Source organism: Polypterus senegalus, chromosome 15 (assembly GCF_016835505.1).
Source record: "Polypterus senegalus isolate Bchr_013 chromosome 15, ASM1683550v1, whole genome shotgun sequence".
Taxonomy (NCBI): domain Eukaryota; kingdom Metazoa; phylum Chordata; class Cladistia; order Polypteriformes; family Polypteridae; genus Polypterus; species Polypterus senegalus.
The window spans coordinates 117335111-117356541 of record NC_053168.1 but is presented as its reverse complement, the minus strand read 5'-3'; the positions used below and the strand labels follow the sequence as shown (position 1 = coordinate 117356541).

The window sequence follows — 21431 nt, the reverse complement described above, 5'->3', positions numbered from 1 at the left end:
ACCTCCAAAAGGAGTTTTATCAACCTAATTTCCTAAATCCCACCAAATGCCCCCCATATGGATTACACATGCCCACCATTTTGTTGGCTGGTTGGCTTTACGTCTGCCTGAGTTGGTCCGACTCGCTTGCCTTCCTATTAATTCTATTGATTGTTTTCATTTCGCTAAATTCTTTTTCACAAAGCTTCCATGTCAAACGTGTTATTTGACATTTTGAATGTGCAGTGGGTGGCTCGCTTGTCTACGACTGTTAAGTCAGCCATCTTAAAAGGAGTTCAATCTTAAAGTATTCATCTGATAAAATGAAGGTACTGTAGTCCAATTTGAAAACACGTCTTTTTTTTTTTGCACTTGCTGATGTCCAGGGTTGGTCTCCATAAATTACTGTTCTGTCAGAAAGTTCATCCATTCTGCATGGAAGCATGAAATTATTTTTTTTTTCTTGGAAATGACTTCAAATGACGTGAAGTAAGTAACTTATATAGAAATAATGTTTTAAGTGGAGTATTCCTTAACACTTCATACGAGTCTGCTAGGGTGCCTCTGCAGTCACCTGTGGTGTCTTGACTGGGAGGTGACAAGACCAGCACTTTAGTTCAGTTTTATGACACTAAATCTTGGCTGAGAGATGGCTAGAAACCTAAAGTGGATCTTTTATTGGTTTTAGACCCCACTTTAATTCACCCAAATGGCTAATTTGGAAGAAAGAGTTCATCTGTGGGCTGCTCTTTTAGTTTTTCGTTTATTTTTTTGCTACTCTTGTAAGAACTATATTAACGGCCCCAATAAATTTACTTTTTTACGAATGAAACCCTTTTAAATAATTTTAAAGGGGAATTGTATTTGTAGGCTTCTATTTGAAGATTTCTTTTTAATTGTTGCGATGTTTGGCCGGGATGCTAGATGGAGACTTCCCTGCGGCATAGCAGTGCCCTAGATTCCCGCACGGCACCCTGGGATCTGGAGTTCGGCTTGGGGCCTGCTGGGCACTGTGGGTGCTGCCAGGAGACTCTGCAGGGAGACTGGGGAGTTTTTACTGTCCGCATAGCCCAGAAGTAATCCAAAGTCACGGGGACAGAAGTCCTGAAGTACTTCCGGGCTGAAGAAAAAACAAGTTCCCCATCTGACCCGGAAGTGCTGGCAAGTCACGTGGACAGAAGGACAGAAGCACTTCCAGGTCAAGGACTATATAAAGGACTGTTGGGAACCCAGCAAGCGAGCCGGCGTTGGGAGGAGTAGGACAGAGCTTGCTGGGAGATGTGGAGGAGAGAATATTGTGACTGATTTAGTATTATTGATTTATTGCCCGTTTAGTGTGGTGGAGGTGCTGTGGGCACTATCACAAAAAGGAAGAAGAAAATGAAACAACTTGTTAGTGTTTTAACCTATGTGTCCATAGAGTGTGTGTCTGTTGGGTAAAAAGGGGGAGGCAGTGCCACCTAGCACCCTCTCTCTTACATTGTGGGACTTATTTTTAATATCATTTACAGTCCTGTGTGAATCAAATTGCAAAGAGATATATTTCTTTTATCTTCTCGGTAATAATATGCCCTTCACATCATTTAGTAAATACCTTGGTCTAAACGGATTTACCAGTCATGAAGGTTCGAACGGAAATGCATGAACTACACAACATACTGTGTGGCATCTAAGATTATTCGGTTGTGTGCTGATCAGTAAATACAAAAGCTGCTGGATGAGGACAATGAAAGGGACACTGATGTTCGTTGTGAGAAAATGGGGGGCTGAACTATATGAGGAGGATGCAAAAGTTCTGAAAAAGATGAAGACAAGTAAAGAAGCAGGCACAACTGAAATGGCATCAGAATTGTCGAAGGCAGTGGCAGGTCCTGGAGATACAGTGGTGCTTGAAAGTTTGTGAACCCTTTAGAATTTTCTAGATTTCTGCCTAAATATGACCTAAAACATCATCAGATTTTCACTCAAGTCCTAAAAGTAGATAAAGAGAAGCCAGTTAAACAAATGAGACAAAAATATTATACTTGGTCATTTATTTATTAAGGAAAATGATCTAATATTACATATTTGTGAGTGGCAAAAGTATGTGAACCTTTGCTTTTAGTATCTGGTGTGACCCCCCAATAACTGCAACTAAACATTTCCGGTAACTTTTGATCATTCCTGCACACCGTTTTGGAGGAATTTTAGCCCATTCTTCCATACAGAACAGCTTCAGCTCTGGGATGTTGGTGGGTTTCCTCACATTAACTGCTCGCTTCAGGTCCTTCCGTAACATTTTGATTGGATTAAGGTCAGAAGTTTGACTTGGCCATTCCAAAACATTAACTTTATTCTTCTTTAACCATTCTTTGGTAGAACGACTTGTGTGCTTAGGGTTGTTGTCTTGCTGCATGACCCACCTTCTCTTGAGATTCAGTTCATGGACAGATGTCCTGACATTTTCCTTTAGAATTTTCCGATATAATTCATTGTTCCATCAATGAAGGCAAGCCGTCCTGGCCCAGATGCAGCAAAACAGGCCCAAACTATGATACTACCACCACCATGTTCGGGATAAGGTTCTTATGCTGAAACGCAGTGTTTTCCTTTCTCCAAACATAACGCTTTTCATTTAAACCAAAAAGTTCTATTTTGGTCTCATCCGTCCACAAAACATTCTTCCAATAGCCTTCTGGTTTGTCCACGTGATCTTTAGCAAACTGCAGATGAGCAGCAATGTTTTTTGGAGAGCAGTGGCTTTCTCCTTGCAACCCTGCCATGCACACCATTGTTGTTCAGTGTTCTCCTGATGGTGGACTCATGAACATGAACATTAGCCAATGTGAGAGAGGCCTTCAGTTGCTTAGAAGTTACCCTGGGGTCCTTTGTGACCTCGACGACTATTACACGCCTTGCTCTTGGAGTGATCTTTGTTGGTCGACCACTCCTGGGGAGGAATGGTCTTGAATTTCCTCCATTTGTACACAATCTGTCTGACTGTGGATTGGTGGAGTCCAAACTCTTTAGAGATGATTTTTTAACCTTTTCCAGCCTGATGAGCATCAACAACTCTTTATCTGAGGTCCTCAGAAATCTCCTTTGTTGGTGCCATGATACACTTGCACAAACATGTGTTGTGAAGAGCAGACTTTGATAGATCCTGTTCTTTAAATAACACAGGGTGCCCACTCACACCTGATTGTCATCCCATTGATTGAAACACCTGACTCGAATTTCACCTTCAAACTAACTGATCATCCTAGAGGTTCACATACTTTTGCCACTCACAAATATGTAATATTCGATCATTTTCCTCAATAAATAAATCACCAAGTATAATATTTTTGTTTCATTTGTTTAACTGGTTTCTCTTTATCTACTTTTAGGACTTGAGTGAAAATCTGATGATGTTTTAGGTCATATTTATGCAGAAATATAGAAAATTCTAAAGGGTTCACAAACTTTCAAGCACCACTGTAAATGATTGACAGGCCTATGCAACAGGATTATGTGTGAAGGGGGGATTCCTGAAGAAAAGCTAGGAGAGAAAAGAATCCAATGAATATTACAGAAATGCAGTTTGGTTTCATGCTAGGTGTGGATGAATGGTTACTGTCTGTGGTTATGTCAATAAATGAAGAGAAACAAATGTTGGTCAGGACAGCAGATAAGAAGAGTGGGAGTTTTGACATGATGGTGGGGCCATCAGCAGGCCATTGTTTTTTGTGATACTGATACAAGCAGCAACCAGAGAAGTAGATTTAGGATTTCCATAAGACCTCTTCCATCCATCCATTATCCAACCCACTACATCCTAACCTCTTATATATCAATAATTTCACATTGATGGCAAAAAATGACATGGAACTGAAGGAGAAAGTACTTAAAATTGAGAGCTAATTTGGAAATGATGGGCCTCAAGGTGAATGCAGGAAAGACCCTGGGTGATGGTGGGAGGTATAGGGACAGGAGGCATGACCGAGGTGGGTATGTGGCCTTGCAGCTTACGTAGTAAAGGTGTTGGGAGAAATTCAATCTAATGCCTGGCATTGTTTCAGATGGGTGCATAAAATATGCAGTGGTGTGTGGGTGTTAGGTGTGACCTTTGTTTTTGTGTCGAGAATGATGATGTAGTAAGTGTAAATTTAGACATCAGCAGTGGAGGTGTTCTGAAGATAGTAAGGACGTTCAGCTACTTACATCACATGCAGACACAGTGTCCTCCATTCTGATTTCTAATGAAGCGTCTCTTGGGAAGTGAATGGAAATGTTTATGAATTGGAGGGACAACATGCACTATGAACATGAAGCAAAGCTGGAAAGAATGATGACAATGATGAGCTGGATGAAAGAGCCTTCACGGAGAGAGATTAAGACAAATACTAAGTTAAGAGAAAGCCTTGGTATGGAGGTGATAAATGTGCTGAGGACAGAAAAACTGAGGAGGTAACAGACATGTGGAGAGATGTAAGATAGAGTTGGAGGAGACAAGAGCAAAAAAGGAACCTGAAGATGACATGATTGGAGTAGCTAGTATGAAAAAGAATGGGTGTCATTCCAAATGATGCCGAAGACCACAGAGAATTGAGAGGAGGTTAACAGCTGACCCGGGTAAACTTGGTAAATGGTCAGTGAAGTTGTGCCAGTCAATGGGACACTTCCCAAGTACAATAAACCATGAAATATAATTAATATACTGTCACACACGTGCGCATGGGGAACAGTTTACAGGCTCAAACAGTGGGGTCTGTCAGCCACACCAGGGGTTGGCATTCTCACCGGACCCTCTCTCCTCTTATTCTCCTGCAGCCCAGCCGAGGAGCCTGATTCATAGTGACATCACCATTGATTCACCCCTTGCTGACATCACTTCTGCTACCCAGAATTCCTTTTTCTGCCACATCAGTTCCAGTTGTCCTGACTCCACCTCTTCCTCCTACCCACCATATTTATAGTGCCGTCTCAATTTGTTAGCCAGTTCAGTTGTCAACTCCACTGTCTACATCGTGGTTTTTTTTTTTGTTTTGCTCTGCTGATTTTCAGTATACGGGGTGGCCATCCCCAAACCTTTTTCAGTCTGCTGAAAAATACGAAAGACAGGAAATACAAGAAAATGCATCTTAAGTTTAAAGGCAGGTCAGTGAGTGCATACAGTATATAATCCCTTGGCACATATTTCTGGAAAGTCACTGCACAATAGGGAAATTTGCAAAGACTGAAAAACAGAAAATATCCTGTTAATATAAAAGAGGCGATCAGTCAGATCCAGTAAGCTTAACAGGCACCACTGGTACATTAATGGAAAAGAGCAAGCGTCACATGGCAAGAACAGGCATTTCAGCAAACCATTAACATCAGTTTAGATGGGGAAGGTCATGCGTCACTAATATACTGGAAGGCTGTAAGGAAACAGCAGAAGGCCATGATCAGGGAGATGCAAATGATATTATTTATCTCATTTCAGACAGCGTTCCACTCAACTAAAACACAGAAGGCAAACGGTTATAATACAAGAAACTGTAAAAGATGTTAAAAGTGGTGTTTCTCAGTGGTCAGTGCTGAGACTGTTGCTATTTTTAATATATATATATATACTAGCGACTGGGAGCCCAATTGAGTCAGGCTACAAATTCTACGTTTGTGAAATCCATCCTTTCTCTGCAAAGAATGATTTGTTTTTGTAAGTCCTTGGAAGGATTTTGTTATCATGGCACTGATTTGTGGTTAAAATAGACGTTTTCGGCCGATGTAATGAAGAGCTTCCTGTTTAAACAGGACTACGAGACGTGAACTCAGCTCTTTGGCGCACCTCATTTGATTTTTTCCGCCAAACAAATTTTCAAAACAAACCATGTATTTTACGACTCTAATCAGAGTCGGAGTAATAATTATGTTGGCGTGGTCATTTTAGATCTAAAATTGGCTAAAATTTACACAATGACCGTTGTTAATACCCAGCCGTCATTACTCAGTTAGCCAATCGATGTCAGAAGGACGGATGCCAAAACCGAACTGCCCAAAGATAGATTTCGATGTACCAACCAAATTACTTACGGTTCCGGATCTGTCGATGGGTTTAAGTCAGTCGATGATGTTAGTCCTGGAAAGTACGCCCCACCAAACCAACGTTCCAAAAACCAACCGAACTTACTGTTATCTGTTTGAACCAACACCGACTTACTATACTCGGCCGTCCAGCGGCGTCACTGAAGCATTCGAACATTCTTAGCCAATCATGCAATACTGCGTTACGTTCTAACTACAGAGGCAGAGTCCCATTGTATGGTTCTAACTTGTACTGAGTCAAGGTATTGACACGAACACCATACATAAGGATAGTATCAAATTATATATAAGGATATATATATATATATATTATATATATGTAAATAATCTGGATAGGAATAGAAGTAAGAAGGTGGTTAAGTTTTTAGGTGAGACCAAACTAGGTTTTATGACAGATAATGTAGAAACATTTGAATCATTACAGAGGAACTTGAAGAGCATTCAGGCTTGGGAAAGTTTATGGGAAATGGATTTTAATGTAAGTAAAAATGTAAGTAAATGTAAAGTATTAGGAGACCCGGGTTCGCTTCCCGGGTCCTCCCTGCGTGGAGTTTGCATGTTCTCCCCGTGTCTGCGTGGGTTTCCTCCGGGCGCTCCGGTTTCCTCCCACAGTCCAAAGACATGCAGGTTAGATGGATTGCCGATTCTAAATTGGCCCTAGTGTGTGCTTGGTGTGTGGGTGTGTTTGTGTGTGTCCTGCGGTGGGTTGGCACCCTGCCCAGGATTGGTTCCTGCCTTGTGCCCTGTGTTGGCTGGGATTGGCTCCAGCAGACCCCCGTGACCCTGTATTCGGATTCAACGGGTTAGGAAATGGATGGATGGATGTAAAGTATTACACTTAGGAAGTAGAAATGTTAGATTTGAATACACAATAGTAGGTCTAAAACCTGGCGAAGGACCTGGGAGTCATAGAGGACTCATCTCTATCAACTTCCAGACGGTGTTCAGAAGCCATTAAGAAGGTGAGGTTGAAATAACACAATGTATGAAGTACAAGTCCAAGGAGTTTATGCTTAAGAAGCTTCAGAGAGCACCACAGACACATGGACGAAATGACTAAAAAGTGTGGTGGAGAGTAGGGCTTTAGGGACCTTCAAATCCTGACTTGATGTTGTTTTGGAGAAATGAGGTGGCTTGGACTGGTGGGCTTGTTGGGATAAATGGCCTGCTCTGGTCAAAAGGTTTCTGCTGTTGTAATAACCACAGTACTTAATACAGGAAACACTAAGATGTCCATGTCAGAGGTTAAATAAAGTCTACAAATGTGCTCTTTCTCTATGCATTCCCTATCAATGGATTCCATTCCTATTGGAGAGGCCGCTCCACAAGTGAGTAACGGGGCAGCTGAGCAGTAACCATAAATTTACAGGACCTCATAAACGGCATCCTAAGATGTCCTGACCAGCTTGAATGGTAGCCCAGGGTCCAGTGGTGCACAGGATCAAATCTCCTGGTTGCTCAGTAAGCCAAAATAAAGAATGTATTATATTTCAAGTTATGTCCAAGTGATTTTGAGAGTTCTATAAATCCATTAAAGAAAAGAAAAGAAAAGATCATGGAGGTATAATCTGGACTGCAAGCACAAGCACTTTGAGCTACTGTTTGTATGAAACTGTGCTATATAAATAAATGTTGTTGTTGTTGTTGTTATTGTTGACTGAAATTGTGGAATTAAAAAATATCCTCCAAACCAGCCATCCATCTATTACGTCGTTTACATATCTAGTGCCTGTCATGGCAGCACAGGGTGCAAGGTAGGACGGTGCGCCAGTCAGTGAATGAATAGCATTTCGAGCGAATTGCCCCATTATGACTCACCTCATTCCATTGTTTTTGCCTGCCTGCCTATGCACATTATGTCAGAGTATTATGTGTCTTTGATGGAGACCAATTTAATGGGCTCCCAGGAGGGCGAATTAGGTGTGACAAGTTGAGAAGGTTCTAGCTGTAGACCTCCAGAGATTCATGATTCAGGAGCTCCGCTAAATAGCCAATCAGATTAGACGTTTACACAGCAGACCCTTTGAAGTATTACATGACACGCCCACTGCGAGATACATCTACTCAACAGTCGTCATAATTCATGGGTCACCATCCCACAACCCGAACCTTAACCAGAGTGTAAGGATGTCTTATGAGCACAAAGCACAAAGCATGGGTGGGTGTGTTGAGAAAATGACCGGGCATACCTCTTTACATCACTGACATACAATGTGAAAGATGCTAAATGTCACAGGGTGTGCAAATGGAGCGCAGGTCTGCAGCTAGACTCAACTGGACATGTTTGCTTCTTCCGCATTCAGTTTGAGGACATTGAACTGACTCCAAACTCCACCTTCAGCCCCATCACTTCTAGTTCCAGGGTTTAAAAGCTCCCCTCTGGAAAGCAACTATGTCCTTTGCGGATGAACCATGCAGGAAAGCACATTGTTGTAGCCAGAATCGACTATTTTTTTAAATATCTCTGATTTTTCCGTACCAAAGTTGAATGGGATCACCGCTAGTACCCTAAACCTTCACCCGTGTTTCGGCTTCATATTTTAAAACTGCTTAGGTGTGCCTGTTATGAAAGGTGTTACATATCCTGGCTAGGTTAGCTTCTTGTAATGGCTGTTGCTTTAGTAAGACTTCATTTAGCACTGAGCCACCACGGGGGTCACCCGCAACAGCCAGCAAAAAGAAGAAGAAGAGGAGGTGTCCCGAAGAGCTCATCTTTTGTTACCCGATCATTGGCTCGCTTAATAATGGATAGAGCGTCGGTCTGATCAAATATTTAGCAAGTGCTCACCCGTTTCCTCCGCTGCCTCCTCTGCTTTTGTCTCGGGCTCTGCTGATGCCGGCTCAAGCTCGCAGTCCTCACCTGGGGAGTGTAACAATGGAGAGGGGTCAGGTTGCTGTCCTCATCTTCCAGAAGTCGGCACACTGCTCAGACATTCGTTTTATCTGCAATAATCACTCATTTCATCACTCATTCTTCAAATACAGTTATACACGAATGCCGAGTCCCGGTGGCTGGACCCGATCCCGGCAGCATTAGGCACACGGCAGGAGCCAGCCCATTAAAGGTCACACTCTGCCACTCACTCATCTCCTTCTTACCATTTTGTTGGTATATACTTTGCTTTCTCCTCACGAAGGATTTTTATTTTTGTAAAAAAAAAACTCCTTAGTGGCTTCTATGTTTTGGTTTTCCACCAGTTTGTTTTTTTGCACCATCTCCCTTCTCATATCTGACCATTAGAACAGCTTGCAGGAAGGTCTTATTCCATGTATGTATGCGGGAAACCCATAGAAGAGAGAATTCAAATTGCAGAGCGACAATGAGCATGCCAGGATTTGATTTGGCACATTACATGACTTCTAGCCAGAGGGGGTGCCAAGCTTGTCACCTGAGAATGTCGAATCACACGATTAAAAAAAAAATCAAAAAATCACAGAAGACCAATTTGACGACTCCACAGTTTCACATTTCCAAAATACTACAAGCTTGCAGACACCCAATAAATAACGTGCCGCCTGGCAGAGCTTGGCTTTATGAACTGTATGAATGCTTTCCTGGCACAGCTGTATTCATCCATCCATCCATTATCCAACCCGCTGAATCCGAACACAGGGTCACGGGGGTCTGCTGGAGCCAATCCCAGCCAACACAGGGCACAAGGCAGGAACCAATCCTGGGCAGGGTGCCAACCCACCGCAGGACACACACACCAAGCACACACTTTTAGGGCCAATTTAGAATCGCCAATCCACCTAACCTCTTTGTCTTTGGACTGTGGGAGGAAACCCACGCAGACACGGGGAGAACATGCAAACTCCACGCAGGGAGGACCCGGGAAGCGAACCCGGGTCCCCTAACTGCGAGGCAGCAGCGCTACCCACTGCGCCACCGTGCCGCCCTACAGCTGTATTCATATACACTGAAAAAAAAAATGTGATGATTCACACTTAATATTTTCAATCTGAACCAATATCATTCTTTTTAGCTTATTGATCCCACAATTTTTAAGTTGAGGCAAATCATTTAGAGTGATTGAGTGCAATCCACTTGTTTTTTTTTTTTTACTGACGTAAATCTATTTTTTAAGTTGTTCTTCTTTGTTTGGCAGTTGGAAAGCCATCAAACTGGAGAGTTCGACCGAAAGAATATACAAACGGCCCCTCAAACACAGCACACGAACAACCTAAAATATTAAGTCAAATGAAATAGGATTTTTACGTTTATTCCTTCCACCATAACTCAATTTTGTTACTTTGATTGAGATGTGAAACCAAATATTTCAAGCTGCAACATTAAATGACTAATCTTAAGCTGCTTGAAAGAGAAAATTTACGCTGAATGAACAACATCCATGTTACATTTTTTTCAGTGTAGGGGGTCAAGCGCAGGTCCTGGAGGGTCACTGAGATTTCATTCCAGCCATTCTCTTATTTAGTAATCTAATGAAACCTGCTTTTTTTTGCCTTCATTTTAATTGACTTGTTCTTTACATACACAATCCTTAGTTGGTTCTGCTTTCCTGTAACTAGCAGACAAACAATAATGGGGTGCAAATCAGTGATCAGCCAATAGATGAGATGACCAAGTAAGGCCGGGCTTCTTCCAGTAAACGTTTCCTGAGATACTTTTGTCATTGGCCATTTAGTTGGATGTGTGTTGCTATATGATAGTTCCATCCATCCATTATCCAACCTGCTATATCCTAACTACAGGGTCACGGGGGTCTGCCGGAGCCAATCCCAGCCAACACAGGGCACAGGGCAGGAAACAAACCCCGGGCAGGGCGCCAGCCCACCACAGGGCACACACACTAGGGACAATTAGGGAACGCCAGTGCACCTAACCTGCATGTCTTTGGACTGTGGGAGGAAACCCACGCAGACACGGGGAGAACATGCAAACTCCACGCAGGGAGGACACCCGTATATGATAGTTAGCTTTTTGAAATCAAAAAGTTCAAAATGAGCATAACAACAGAAATCCTCAATGTCCAGCCGCCGTACCACATCATCCAGAAATACAAGCCCAGCCACTTCTCACTGCTGTCATGACTGTTCTCTTCAAAGTCAAATTCAATATGTCACCTGGCCAACCGGTGGAGCAGAGCTCTGTTAAGCTTTTAAACAGACTGGTCAGCCTGACCTACACGCTCTCCGTCCACACAATGTGTTTTCTCTGCGCCATGCCTGTTGTTCTACAAACCGGATTCCAAAAAAGTTGGGACACTATACAAATCGTGAATAAAAACTGAATGCAATGATGTGGAGGTGCCAACTTCTAATATATTGTAGTGACCCGGCAGCCAGCGCTGGCGGCGTGATGCATTGTGGGTAATTTATGTAAAAGCATTGTTGTGTTAAATTAACAAGGTAATCGAATTGTTTGTCCTGATGTAATTGTTGTATGTGTTTGTGCTCAACTGGTGGGGTGGGTTTGGGTTATTGCCGTCCGGGGTTGTTAAATTGTAAATAGTTACCATCAATGAGAAAGATGGCTTCGTTAATGACCTTGGCAATGGCTATGCAATGAGTTTGAGCTTTGTTTTCTGACTATCTGCTCTAATAAAGAGATACAACAGGACAGAGTTGTGTATTGCTAAGATTTCATCTAAGCAATTATTGCCGAGACACTCGTAGTCGTGCGGTGTATGGGACACGAGTGCTCGCTACTTAAAGAGCTGGGTACAGCTGTGTGCATAACGCTGGCAGTCCGCTAGCCGACAGCTTGGGAGAGGTGCATGGCAGAATTCGGCTCTAAAATCTTTACAGACTCAACCACGGGTCGCTACAATATTAATCAGAATAGAACATAAATCACGGAACAAAAGTTTAAACTGAGAAAATGTATCATTTTAAGGGAAAAATATGTTGATTCAGAATTTCATGGTGTCAACAAATCCCAAAAAAGTTGGGACAAGGCCATTTTCACCACTGTGTGGCATCTCCCCTTCTTCTTACAACACTCAACAGACGTCTGGGGACCGAGGAGACCAGTTTCTCAAGTTTAGAAATAGGAATGCTCTCCCATTCTTGTCTAATACAGGCCTCTAACTGTTCAATCGTCTTGGGCCTTCTTTGTCACACCTTCCTCTTTATGATGCGCCAAATGTTCTCTATAGGTGAAAGATCTGGACTGCAGACTGGCCATTTCAGTACCCGGATCCTTCTCCTACACAGCCATGATGTTGTGATTGATGCAGAATGTGGTCTGGCATTATCTTGTTGAGAAATGCAGGGTCTTCCCTGAAAGAGATGACGTCTGGATGGGAGCATATGTTGTTCTAGAACCTGAATATATTTTTCTGCATTGATGGTGCCTTTCCAGACATGCAAGCTGCCCATGCCACACGCACTCATGCAACCCCATACCATCAGAGATGCAGGCTTCTGAACTGAGCGTTGATAACAACTTGGGTTGTCCTTGTCCTCTTTGGTCCGGATGACATGGCGTCCCAGATTTCCAAAAAGAACTTAGAATCGTGACTCGTCTGACCACAGAACAGTCTTCCATTTTGCCACACTCCATTTTAAATGATCCCTGGCCCAGTGAAAATGCCTGAGCTTGTGGATCTTGCTTAGAAATGGCTTCTTCTTTGCACTGTAGAGTTTCAGCTGGCAACGGCGGATGGCACGGTGGATTGTGTTCACTGACAATGGTTTCTGGAAGTATTCCTGAGCCCATTCTGTGATTTCCTTTACAGTAGCATTCCTGTTTGTGGTGCAGTGTCGTTTAAGGGCCCGGAGATCACGGGCATCCAGTATGGTTTTACGGCCTTGACCCTTACGCACAGAGATTGTTCCAGATTCTCTGAATCTTCGGATGATGTTATGCACAGTTGATGATGATAGATGCAAAGTCTTTGCAATTTTTCACTGGGTAACACCTTTCTGATATTGCTCCACTATCTTTCTGCGCAACATTGTGGGAATTGGTGATCCTCTACCCATCTTGGCTTCTGAGAGACACTGCCACTCTGAGAAGCTCTTTTTATACCCAATCATGCTGCCAGTTGACCTAATTAGTGTTTATTGGTCTTCCAGCTCTTCGTTATGCTCAAATTTACTTTTTCCAGCCTCTTATTGCTACTTGTCCCAACTTTTTTGGGATTTGTTGACACCGTGAAATTTTGAATCAACATATTTTTCCTTTAAAATGATACATTTACTCGGATTAAACGTTTGATCTGTCATCTACGTTCTATTACAAATAAAATATTGACATTTGCCATCTCCACATCATTGCATTCAGTTTTTATTCACAATTTGTTTAGTGCCCCAACTTTTTTGGAATCCGGTTTGTACTTGGTGCCTCACACACACTAAATGCTGTTGCTGCACAGTGAATTCTGGAAAATATGGCGGCAACATCAAAACATTGTCTTGTGAGACTGTTCGTGATACAAGACAGCTCACTGAAACTTATGACACAAATTCTTCCAAACATAAGAGTCAACCGAGCATCAGAAAAACCTCTCAAACCAAACGTGAAACGAAATCTGATGAAGCTGAAATTCAGACTGACTCATAAAATCAGGCAGCCACTGCGAAACTGCCTTAAAACTATGCAGTGTATGTCGGCTTAACGTTTGCACTTGTGGGTCTATCATACAATATCTGATTTAATAAAATATTTAAAAAGAAAAAAGTCAGTCGTTACCCAACCCGCTATATCCTAACACAGAGTCATGGGGGTCCGCTGGAGCCAATCCCAGCAAGCAAAGGGCACAAGGCAGGAACAAATCCTGGGCAGGACACACACACACACACACAAACAATAAGCACATACTAGGGACAATTTAGGACCACCAATGCACCTAACCTTTGGACTGTGGGAGGAAACCGGAGCACCCAGAGGACATGGGGAGAACATGCAAACTCCACGTAGAAAGGACCCGGGAAGCAAACCCAGGTCTCCTTACTGCGAGGCAGCAGTGCTACCCCCTGCGCCACCGTGCCTCCCTAGAAAAAAGTGAAGTCCTGAAAATGATTGACGCCCCTGCTCCACAAAACATGCTGATGGTGCTCTCAGAAAAAAAGAAAATCTTCAGTTTTGGAAATGGCTGGTATGGCAGAATGAGTACACTAATGAGCCATAGAATTAAATATCGGGCGTCATTAACAGGGCGGCACGGTGGCACAGGGGGTAGCGCTGCTGCCTCGCAGTTAGGAGACCCGGGTTTGCTTCCCGGGTCCTTTCTACGTGGAGTTTGCATGTTCTTCCCGTGTCTGCGTGGGTTTCCTCCCACAGTCCAAAGACATGTGGATTGGCGATTCTGAATTGGCCCTGGTGTGTTTATGTGTGTCCTGTGGTGGGTTGGCACCCTGCCCAGGATTGGTTCCTGCCTTGTGCCCTATGTTGGCTGGGATTGGCTCCAGCAGACCCCCGTGACCCTGTATTCGGATTCAGCGGGTTGGAAAATGGATGGATGGCTTCATTAACAGCAAGAATGAACTTCTCATTAAGAAACTGGCCGGAGCAAAATGGTTGCTGTCTAGTACCTGAGCTTGACACGCCCATGTTAGCTTGTCATCTCATTATTGTTTGGCTGTTGGTTAAGTAAAAAGGAAACAATGAATAATTCAAATGAAGTTCAAAAGAAGTCTGCTCAATTAACAGATGCGATTACTTAATAATTAAGTTTATTACAGGAGCCCTCAAGGACATGAATTTCTCCCCCACTTTTCATGAATTCCTGAAAACATAACAAGAAAATGTAGAGCCCTGATGTAAACCCGTCAGTTATATTCTTCAAGTGCTGCTGCATGACACTGATCGAAAGGTCACTGGGAATGAAAGCTGGCCAGCCTTGTGTTCACACCCCGTGTCTCCCTTTATTATCGCATATTGTATGACCAGCGATGATAAAATTGCAGGCAATGGGGGACAAAAGAGAAATAACAGATCAAGGGTCAGATTTATAAAACTTGTGTACACACAAAAAGAGGGCAGAAGTGTGCGTATGCAGCTTTCCATACAAACGTCAGGATTTATAAAAGAAATCTAGATGGAAGAACGAGTGTATATTTACGGCAGCTCTGACCCATCCTTATGCAACATTTAGAGAAAGTGGGACATGGCGACACTCTTGATCAAGCAGGGAGATGGAGCCAAAGGTGTACAATAATTATATCATCAGGCCGTGTATTAGAACGCGATCGTTATGATGTACAGACTGTATTTTAGTATTTTAGAGGGCCAATTCTGTGTATTTGCACTGAAGAGCTTTTTTGAGTTTTCATCCGTTTACCTAACCTACCTGTCACTTCTCAGGGAAATGGCCAACAGGTCAGGAATATCTCAGACAAGCTTCACTCCATCATGCCTGCTGTGCCTGAAGCGGGGCACTACATCCAGTTTTCGTATATAGTGCTGGTCTACATATATAGGGTGGTCCAGATCTAATTATGCAATTTTCATTACGCTATTAAGTTTATTACATAGAAAATCACCTGAAAAATCCCAGACCATCGAGAAGTGTGCGAACTGACGACATAAAGAATCGTCTTTGCGCCGAACTGGAATCGTCCCCCAATAAATCAAAGTCATCCAGACGATCTGGATCTGCATAATTAGATCGGGACCACCCTGTATAAAACAGAATGTTTTTACCAACATAAAAGGGCAATTTACCGGCAATGTCTGCTTCTCCTACTGTAATCAGAACAATGGACTGCACTCATATTGCAATAAAGCACAGAGCAAGGATGAAGCTGCTTTTGGTAATCACAAATAGTTACATTCTGTTAGTGATATGTAATGCCAAGACAAGACTGGCAACTGTTGTGGCTTGGGCGCCTGGGTCAACCCCTGATTCATTTATGTTGAGGCAGTGTAGCTTTGACAGACATGATGGTGCTGTATGAGATAGCTGACGTGTTTGTAAGATAACTGGCTGAACATTCAGCTTTTCATGTGGCCGTTGCCATTCATTGTAAACAGCAATCCTTTCATTGCATGTGCCAGGTGATAATGGGTACCCGCTCAGGCACTGGCACCTTGTCTTTTCCGCAAAGCAGAGGCACTTCAATGCTGGGCATGCACTTGGTGCGCTGAGTTGTGGAGCACAGCATAAAGTGTCTTGGGGGAGGCTGCTGTACCAGCCAGTGAAGGTCTGCACCATCGTGATAGTACGGTGGGCATGAGGTTAGCTGTCATGCCCCACGTAGATTTGTTTTAGGGTAACAACCAGGTGTGTTAATGTGCACATATTTACAATATGATTGTTTGCAAAGGTAAATTGACTAGAAATATGTGTACGTCAGGTTTTATGCTTGAATCTGCGTAGTTTTATTAACGAGACCCCAAGGGATGAGAGAGTAAAACAAAGTCTAAACAAGGCAGAGGATCAGAAATAACGGACCCTTATTAAAGACTTGGACTTTTAATGAAGGAATGTCCATCCATCCATTTTCCAACCCGCTGAATCCAAACACAGGGTCACGGGGGTCTGCTGGAGCCAATCCCAGCCAACACAGGGCACAAGGCAGGAACCAATCCCGGGCAGGGTGCCAACCCACCGCAGGACACACACAAACACACACCAAGCACACACTAGGGCCAATTTAGAATCGCCAATCCACCTAACCTGCATGTCTTTGGACTTTGGGAGGAAACCCACGCAGACACGGGGAGAACATGCAAACTCCACGCAGGGAGGACCCGGGAACCGAACCCGAGTTTCCTAAGTGCAAGGCAGCAGTGCTACCACTGTGCCACCGTGCCGCCCATGAAGGAATGTACCTTTAGTAATGGAATTATGGACCTTTAAGAATAAGCAGGCCACTGAGGCAAAGTAGGAATAATGGTCCAGAAAAACTTGCCAGGGTCAAAAAAATTAACCAGTTAACCTAAAGTGCCTTGGCTCACACCACAAAGCGTCATAGTTTGAAGATGTATACTGGGGTAACTGCCGTTGGCCACCCGCTAACCTGCTACATCTGGCTCAGAAGAAGTCTCTGAACGCGGTGAGCGAAGCACTTCCTGCTGAATCAGCTGACGTCTCCCTGTGTCAGCCCCTCGTTTTCAGTGCACCCTCCATATTGCAAATCTCATGCACGTCTCCAAGTGAACTGTCGTGAACGCACACCTCAAAGCATCTCAGTTGGATTATTTGCACTGTGGTGAACTGGGAGCCCACAGCGTTTGGCTCAGAAGTGAGCTTTGGGTAGCATGAACTAAACGGCAAGTTCCAGTAGTCACCTGTGGAGACACTGCTTCTGAACACTCGGAGCTTCCTGGTGACATCAGCTGATCTCTCTCTGTGTCAACCTCATCCTTTGTGTGCAGCATCCCTACTACAGGGTGCAGCAGAAATAACTCCCACATTTCGAAAAATCACTGTGGGGTCCCCAAAGCAGGTAGAGGGGTGCGGTCCGTTCCGTTAGGTACGGTACGTGATAAACTTTCCAGTCGTCACCATGCCGTGGTCGGCTGAGCATCGAGGCTTTGTAGTGGAGGCTTTTTTCAAAGATGGCGAATCTGTAGCTGTGGCACAGAGGGTGTTTCACACGCGGTTCGGTTTACGTGCTAATGAAAGTGTTACAGGCCGGAAAACGATTTTGCTGTGGGTTCAAACAGTAAGGGCAACAGGAGGTTTTCAAACATCGTCCTCGGTCCTTGGAGGCTATTCATGAAGAAATTGAAAGAATTTCGCCCGACATGCTAGTGAGAGTGATGGAAAACTTCCACAAACAGCTCCAAATGTGTATCAGCCATCAAGGCCACCATTTGGACAATATCATTTTTAAAACTTAAGTAAAAAAAAACTTTTTTATATCTATATTTGGGAAATAAAAAGTTTTTGGTGATACCTCATAATGTTGAAATGAAATGTGGGAGTTATTTCTGCAGCACCCTGTAGATAACCAAACCCAAACGCAAAGCAGAATTCATACTCTACATAGCACACAAAGCCCAGGATCCCAATTAAAATTCCAAATTAGCTTAATTCTCCCCAAAATAAACGTTTATGTTTATCCCTAAACTATTCGTAGCATGCCACCATCTTAAATAGGAAATGCCATGACATCAAACAATGCCAACCTTTGGTCATGTGGTACCAACGGCAAACAGTATGAATGAATCAATAATGAAAACACATTGTCATTGGCAGTGCCCCTGAGATGGCACGGCACTGGCAGCAGATCAAGACCACACTATGTTTGTAGTTTGGTACGTCGAGGAGATGATTCTCAGGTTTAAGTGCTGTCGTAGTGAACAATGGCACAGATCAGAACCAAGTTGAACTATCTTGAAGCCAGTCTTGTTTTGTCTTCACTTTGTTTCTTCTGTTTGCTCAGCTGCTCATCTGATTTCCAGTTAATGGTGGCCCATCAGCCATCAATGTCTCGCCCTCTTTCAACTAACATTAATTAAAGTGCGTATTCCAAACACCCTAAATCCTAACAGGTATAAACGGAAAGTGTCCTGCCTGGATGGATAGAATAAAAGAGAGGACCAGCAGATGGGCTAAACAAAATCGCATTTAAATAGGAGAGCTAAGGTCAAAACTGAGAGACAGAAAACTCAGGGGCACTAAAGCAAAACAAAACTAGAAATGAAAGTCACACAAGCACGCAGATTTCTTTGTCCTGAAAGCATTTTGAAATTCTCCCAGTCACTGTGGAATATTTGTGTCTTTTTTTTTTTTTCATAATCTTGGACAGCCTTTGTCATGTCACAGTGACCTGCACCCTTGATGACGTCATCACCCTGTGACTTCTGGGTAATGCCACCTTAATCGCACACTGCACCTTCGTGGCATTTGAGTTCACAAAATAACAAATGACTATGACAAAACCAAAATGGCACTATGCCAAGATGTTAAAAATGAATAACCATTGCAAAATGTTAAGGAATTCAAAAAACTAATAAAATAAATGATTAAATTCTACCTGGTCAAACACCTCTAACAGGCAAAAGGAATAAAGAAAATATGTGATACAGAGCCTAGGAAAAATGATAAAGTGTCCAAAATCATGACAGGAACAGCCATCTACATGCTGGAGAACAGGCCTAACTGGGCACTTCTGTGGCACCCTGATATGGTAACTGGAAGCCACTGCACTTGACCTTCTGCCCCCAGTTTGCACCTTTGACCCTCCTTACTCCCAGCAGCTCGCCTCTGACCTGCAGTGGGCTCCTCCTCTAGGGCTGCCAAGTCGTCCACATCTTCTTCTCTGGGAGATTCTGCCGGTGGGTCTGGCTCTGCTACACCCTCATCCTCTGGAGGGGCCGCCTCTTCCTCCTCCTTTGTGTCTCCTCCCTCTTCCTCCTCTATTGTATCAGCCTGCAGTTCTTCCGTGGGCTCCTCTGATGCCTGGCCTTCTGCAGTAGGCTCACTCTCCACCACGGTCCCTTCTTCTGCCGGGTCAAAGCCAGACGGATCAGGAAGTGTTGCGCTTTCTGCAGAGATCTGCCCATTCTCTGGCCCTGGGGGTGTAAGCAGGAAAAAAGAGGACACAGAATTAGAGGCTGGTTGGTGGCCCCATTTAAAACAAAGGAAGATGTCAAATAGGAAACAGTGCTCAAGTGGTGCCTGGGGCGAGGGTAAAGACACATGAGAATATGTATGGGCAGGCACACCAGTGGGCACAAGCATACGCATTTAAACTCTCATTCAGACTGAGACTAAGATGTACACGGACACCTGGGGACGAGCACTCATGGACGGGCAGAGACATGACACTCTCATTTACACACACGTGCACATGCCGGCATATTCTAAAGAGACTCACGTGTTAACATGCACACACATGCATGGAGTGTCCACGAGGTCCTCACTTGCTCAACACAAAGCTTTTATCTGCTGCATTAATGGTGGCCATCGACTTTAAGCAAAAACCTAACTGAGGTCTGGCTGCCTATTACTGCTGCATTCACACGCCGTCTGTGGGGCATACGGTAAGTACAGATCTCCGAGTCAGACGCTCCATGTGAACTCCTATGAACGATAGATAGATAGATAGATAGATAGATAGATAGATAGATAGATAGATAGATAGATAGATAGATGTGAAAGGCACTATATAATAGATAGATAGATAGATAGATAGATAGATATGAAAGGCACTATATAATAGATAGATAGATAGATAGATAGATAGATAGATAGATAGATAGATAGATAGATAGATAGATAGATAGGCAAGGCGCTATATAATAGATAGATAGATAGATAGATAGATAGATAGATAGATAGATAGATAGATAGATAGGCAAGGCACTATATAACAGATAGATAGATAGATAGATACTTTATTAATCCCAAGAGGAAATTCACAAAACAACATAATTGAAGAACTAACGCTGACCTTTTAAGTTTTGCCAGGTGTATAAGATAACAAAAGTAGAACTCACTCGGTTAGAAGTATCATTTTTCTGGGCAAATAGCCTTTACAGTGAACTAATGCACATTTACAGTTTACTCTTTATTTTCACAAAAAATACATTTTGCTTTTTTTGTAGACTTAAATAACAAATCAACAGCAACTTCACGCTCCTCGGAAAAGTTTGACCAGAAATTCATGTGAACGCACTGAAGTGGAAGGTGAACTGTAAACACCTCGGAGCTCTGAAAACTCGCAAGTGAACGATCTTATGAGTGTACCCTTTATTACATTTTTATAGGACTTTAACTCATGTCTTTTTATGGAGGTGTGGGCTTCTAAGTATGTAGAATCCATATCTGAAGTTAGTTTTGAGATACTTGTGCTTATTTAAAGTTACAAAAATTGTTTTGCACTGTTTTCAAGGCCATTTTGTATAGGACATGTCTATTTTTTGGTCTCTGACGTCATTGACGTGACGGGTGACAACCTTTCCCTGTCTGAAATTGTGGATAACATGACACTTTGATACAAAGTCCTTTTGTTTTTTTGATCTTTTTTGAAATTTGACCCATGTTTTTGTTTCCGCTACCTGGTTTTTGACTTTGTTGTTCATGTATGTTTGGTTTCTTCTTCTGTAATTTTGCCAGCATAACAAACACTGCGTATCTGCTACTTTGTAGCCCCATCCTATATTCTGCACCACAGGCTTGTATTTACTGTTACAGAAACAGAGCCTCCTGCAGTTTCTGAGAAGTGGTAAATCATTCCAGACATCAAAACAAAGACCATCCCCTCTTCATTAGACCTCTCCTGGAACCAAAAAAAAAGAAAAACTGGTGGTTGGCCACTCAATTTAGGCCTTTTATTCCTGGACAATGAAAACAGCCAACCCTTCAATGACACCACATCAAGACGTGACTGGGAAGGTCAGGTGTTTTGCTAAAAAGGCCTTGACTGTTCCTAACCCTCTTGTGGCTACAGCCGGTATTACACTCCTTATTTTCTGACATACAGCAGTAGTTGTGTATCTTCTTCTATAATACGCTACTGAGGCTCCCCGTTTGTCTGACCAG

General features: G+C 43.1%; 1 protein-coding gene across 1 annotated transcript in view; it reads right to left on the bottom strand.

The window, feature by feature from the left end:
* The window catches only part of LOC120515955 (fibrous sheath CABYR-binding protein-like), a 39292-nt gene that overhangs the window by 2382 nt on the left and 15479 nt on the right, over positions 1 to 21431 (bottom strand). The window contains exons 2-3 of the mRNA XM_039737352.1: positions 19157 to 19459; positions 8816 to 8887 (exon numbers count right to left, since the gene is read on the bottom strand). Of these exons, the coding sequence (XP_039593286.1) occupies positions 8816 to 8887; positions 19157 to 19459 (375 nt within the window). The remainder of the gene's footprint in view (positions 1 to 8815; positions 8888 to 19156; positions 19460 to 21431) is intronic.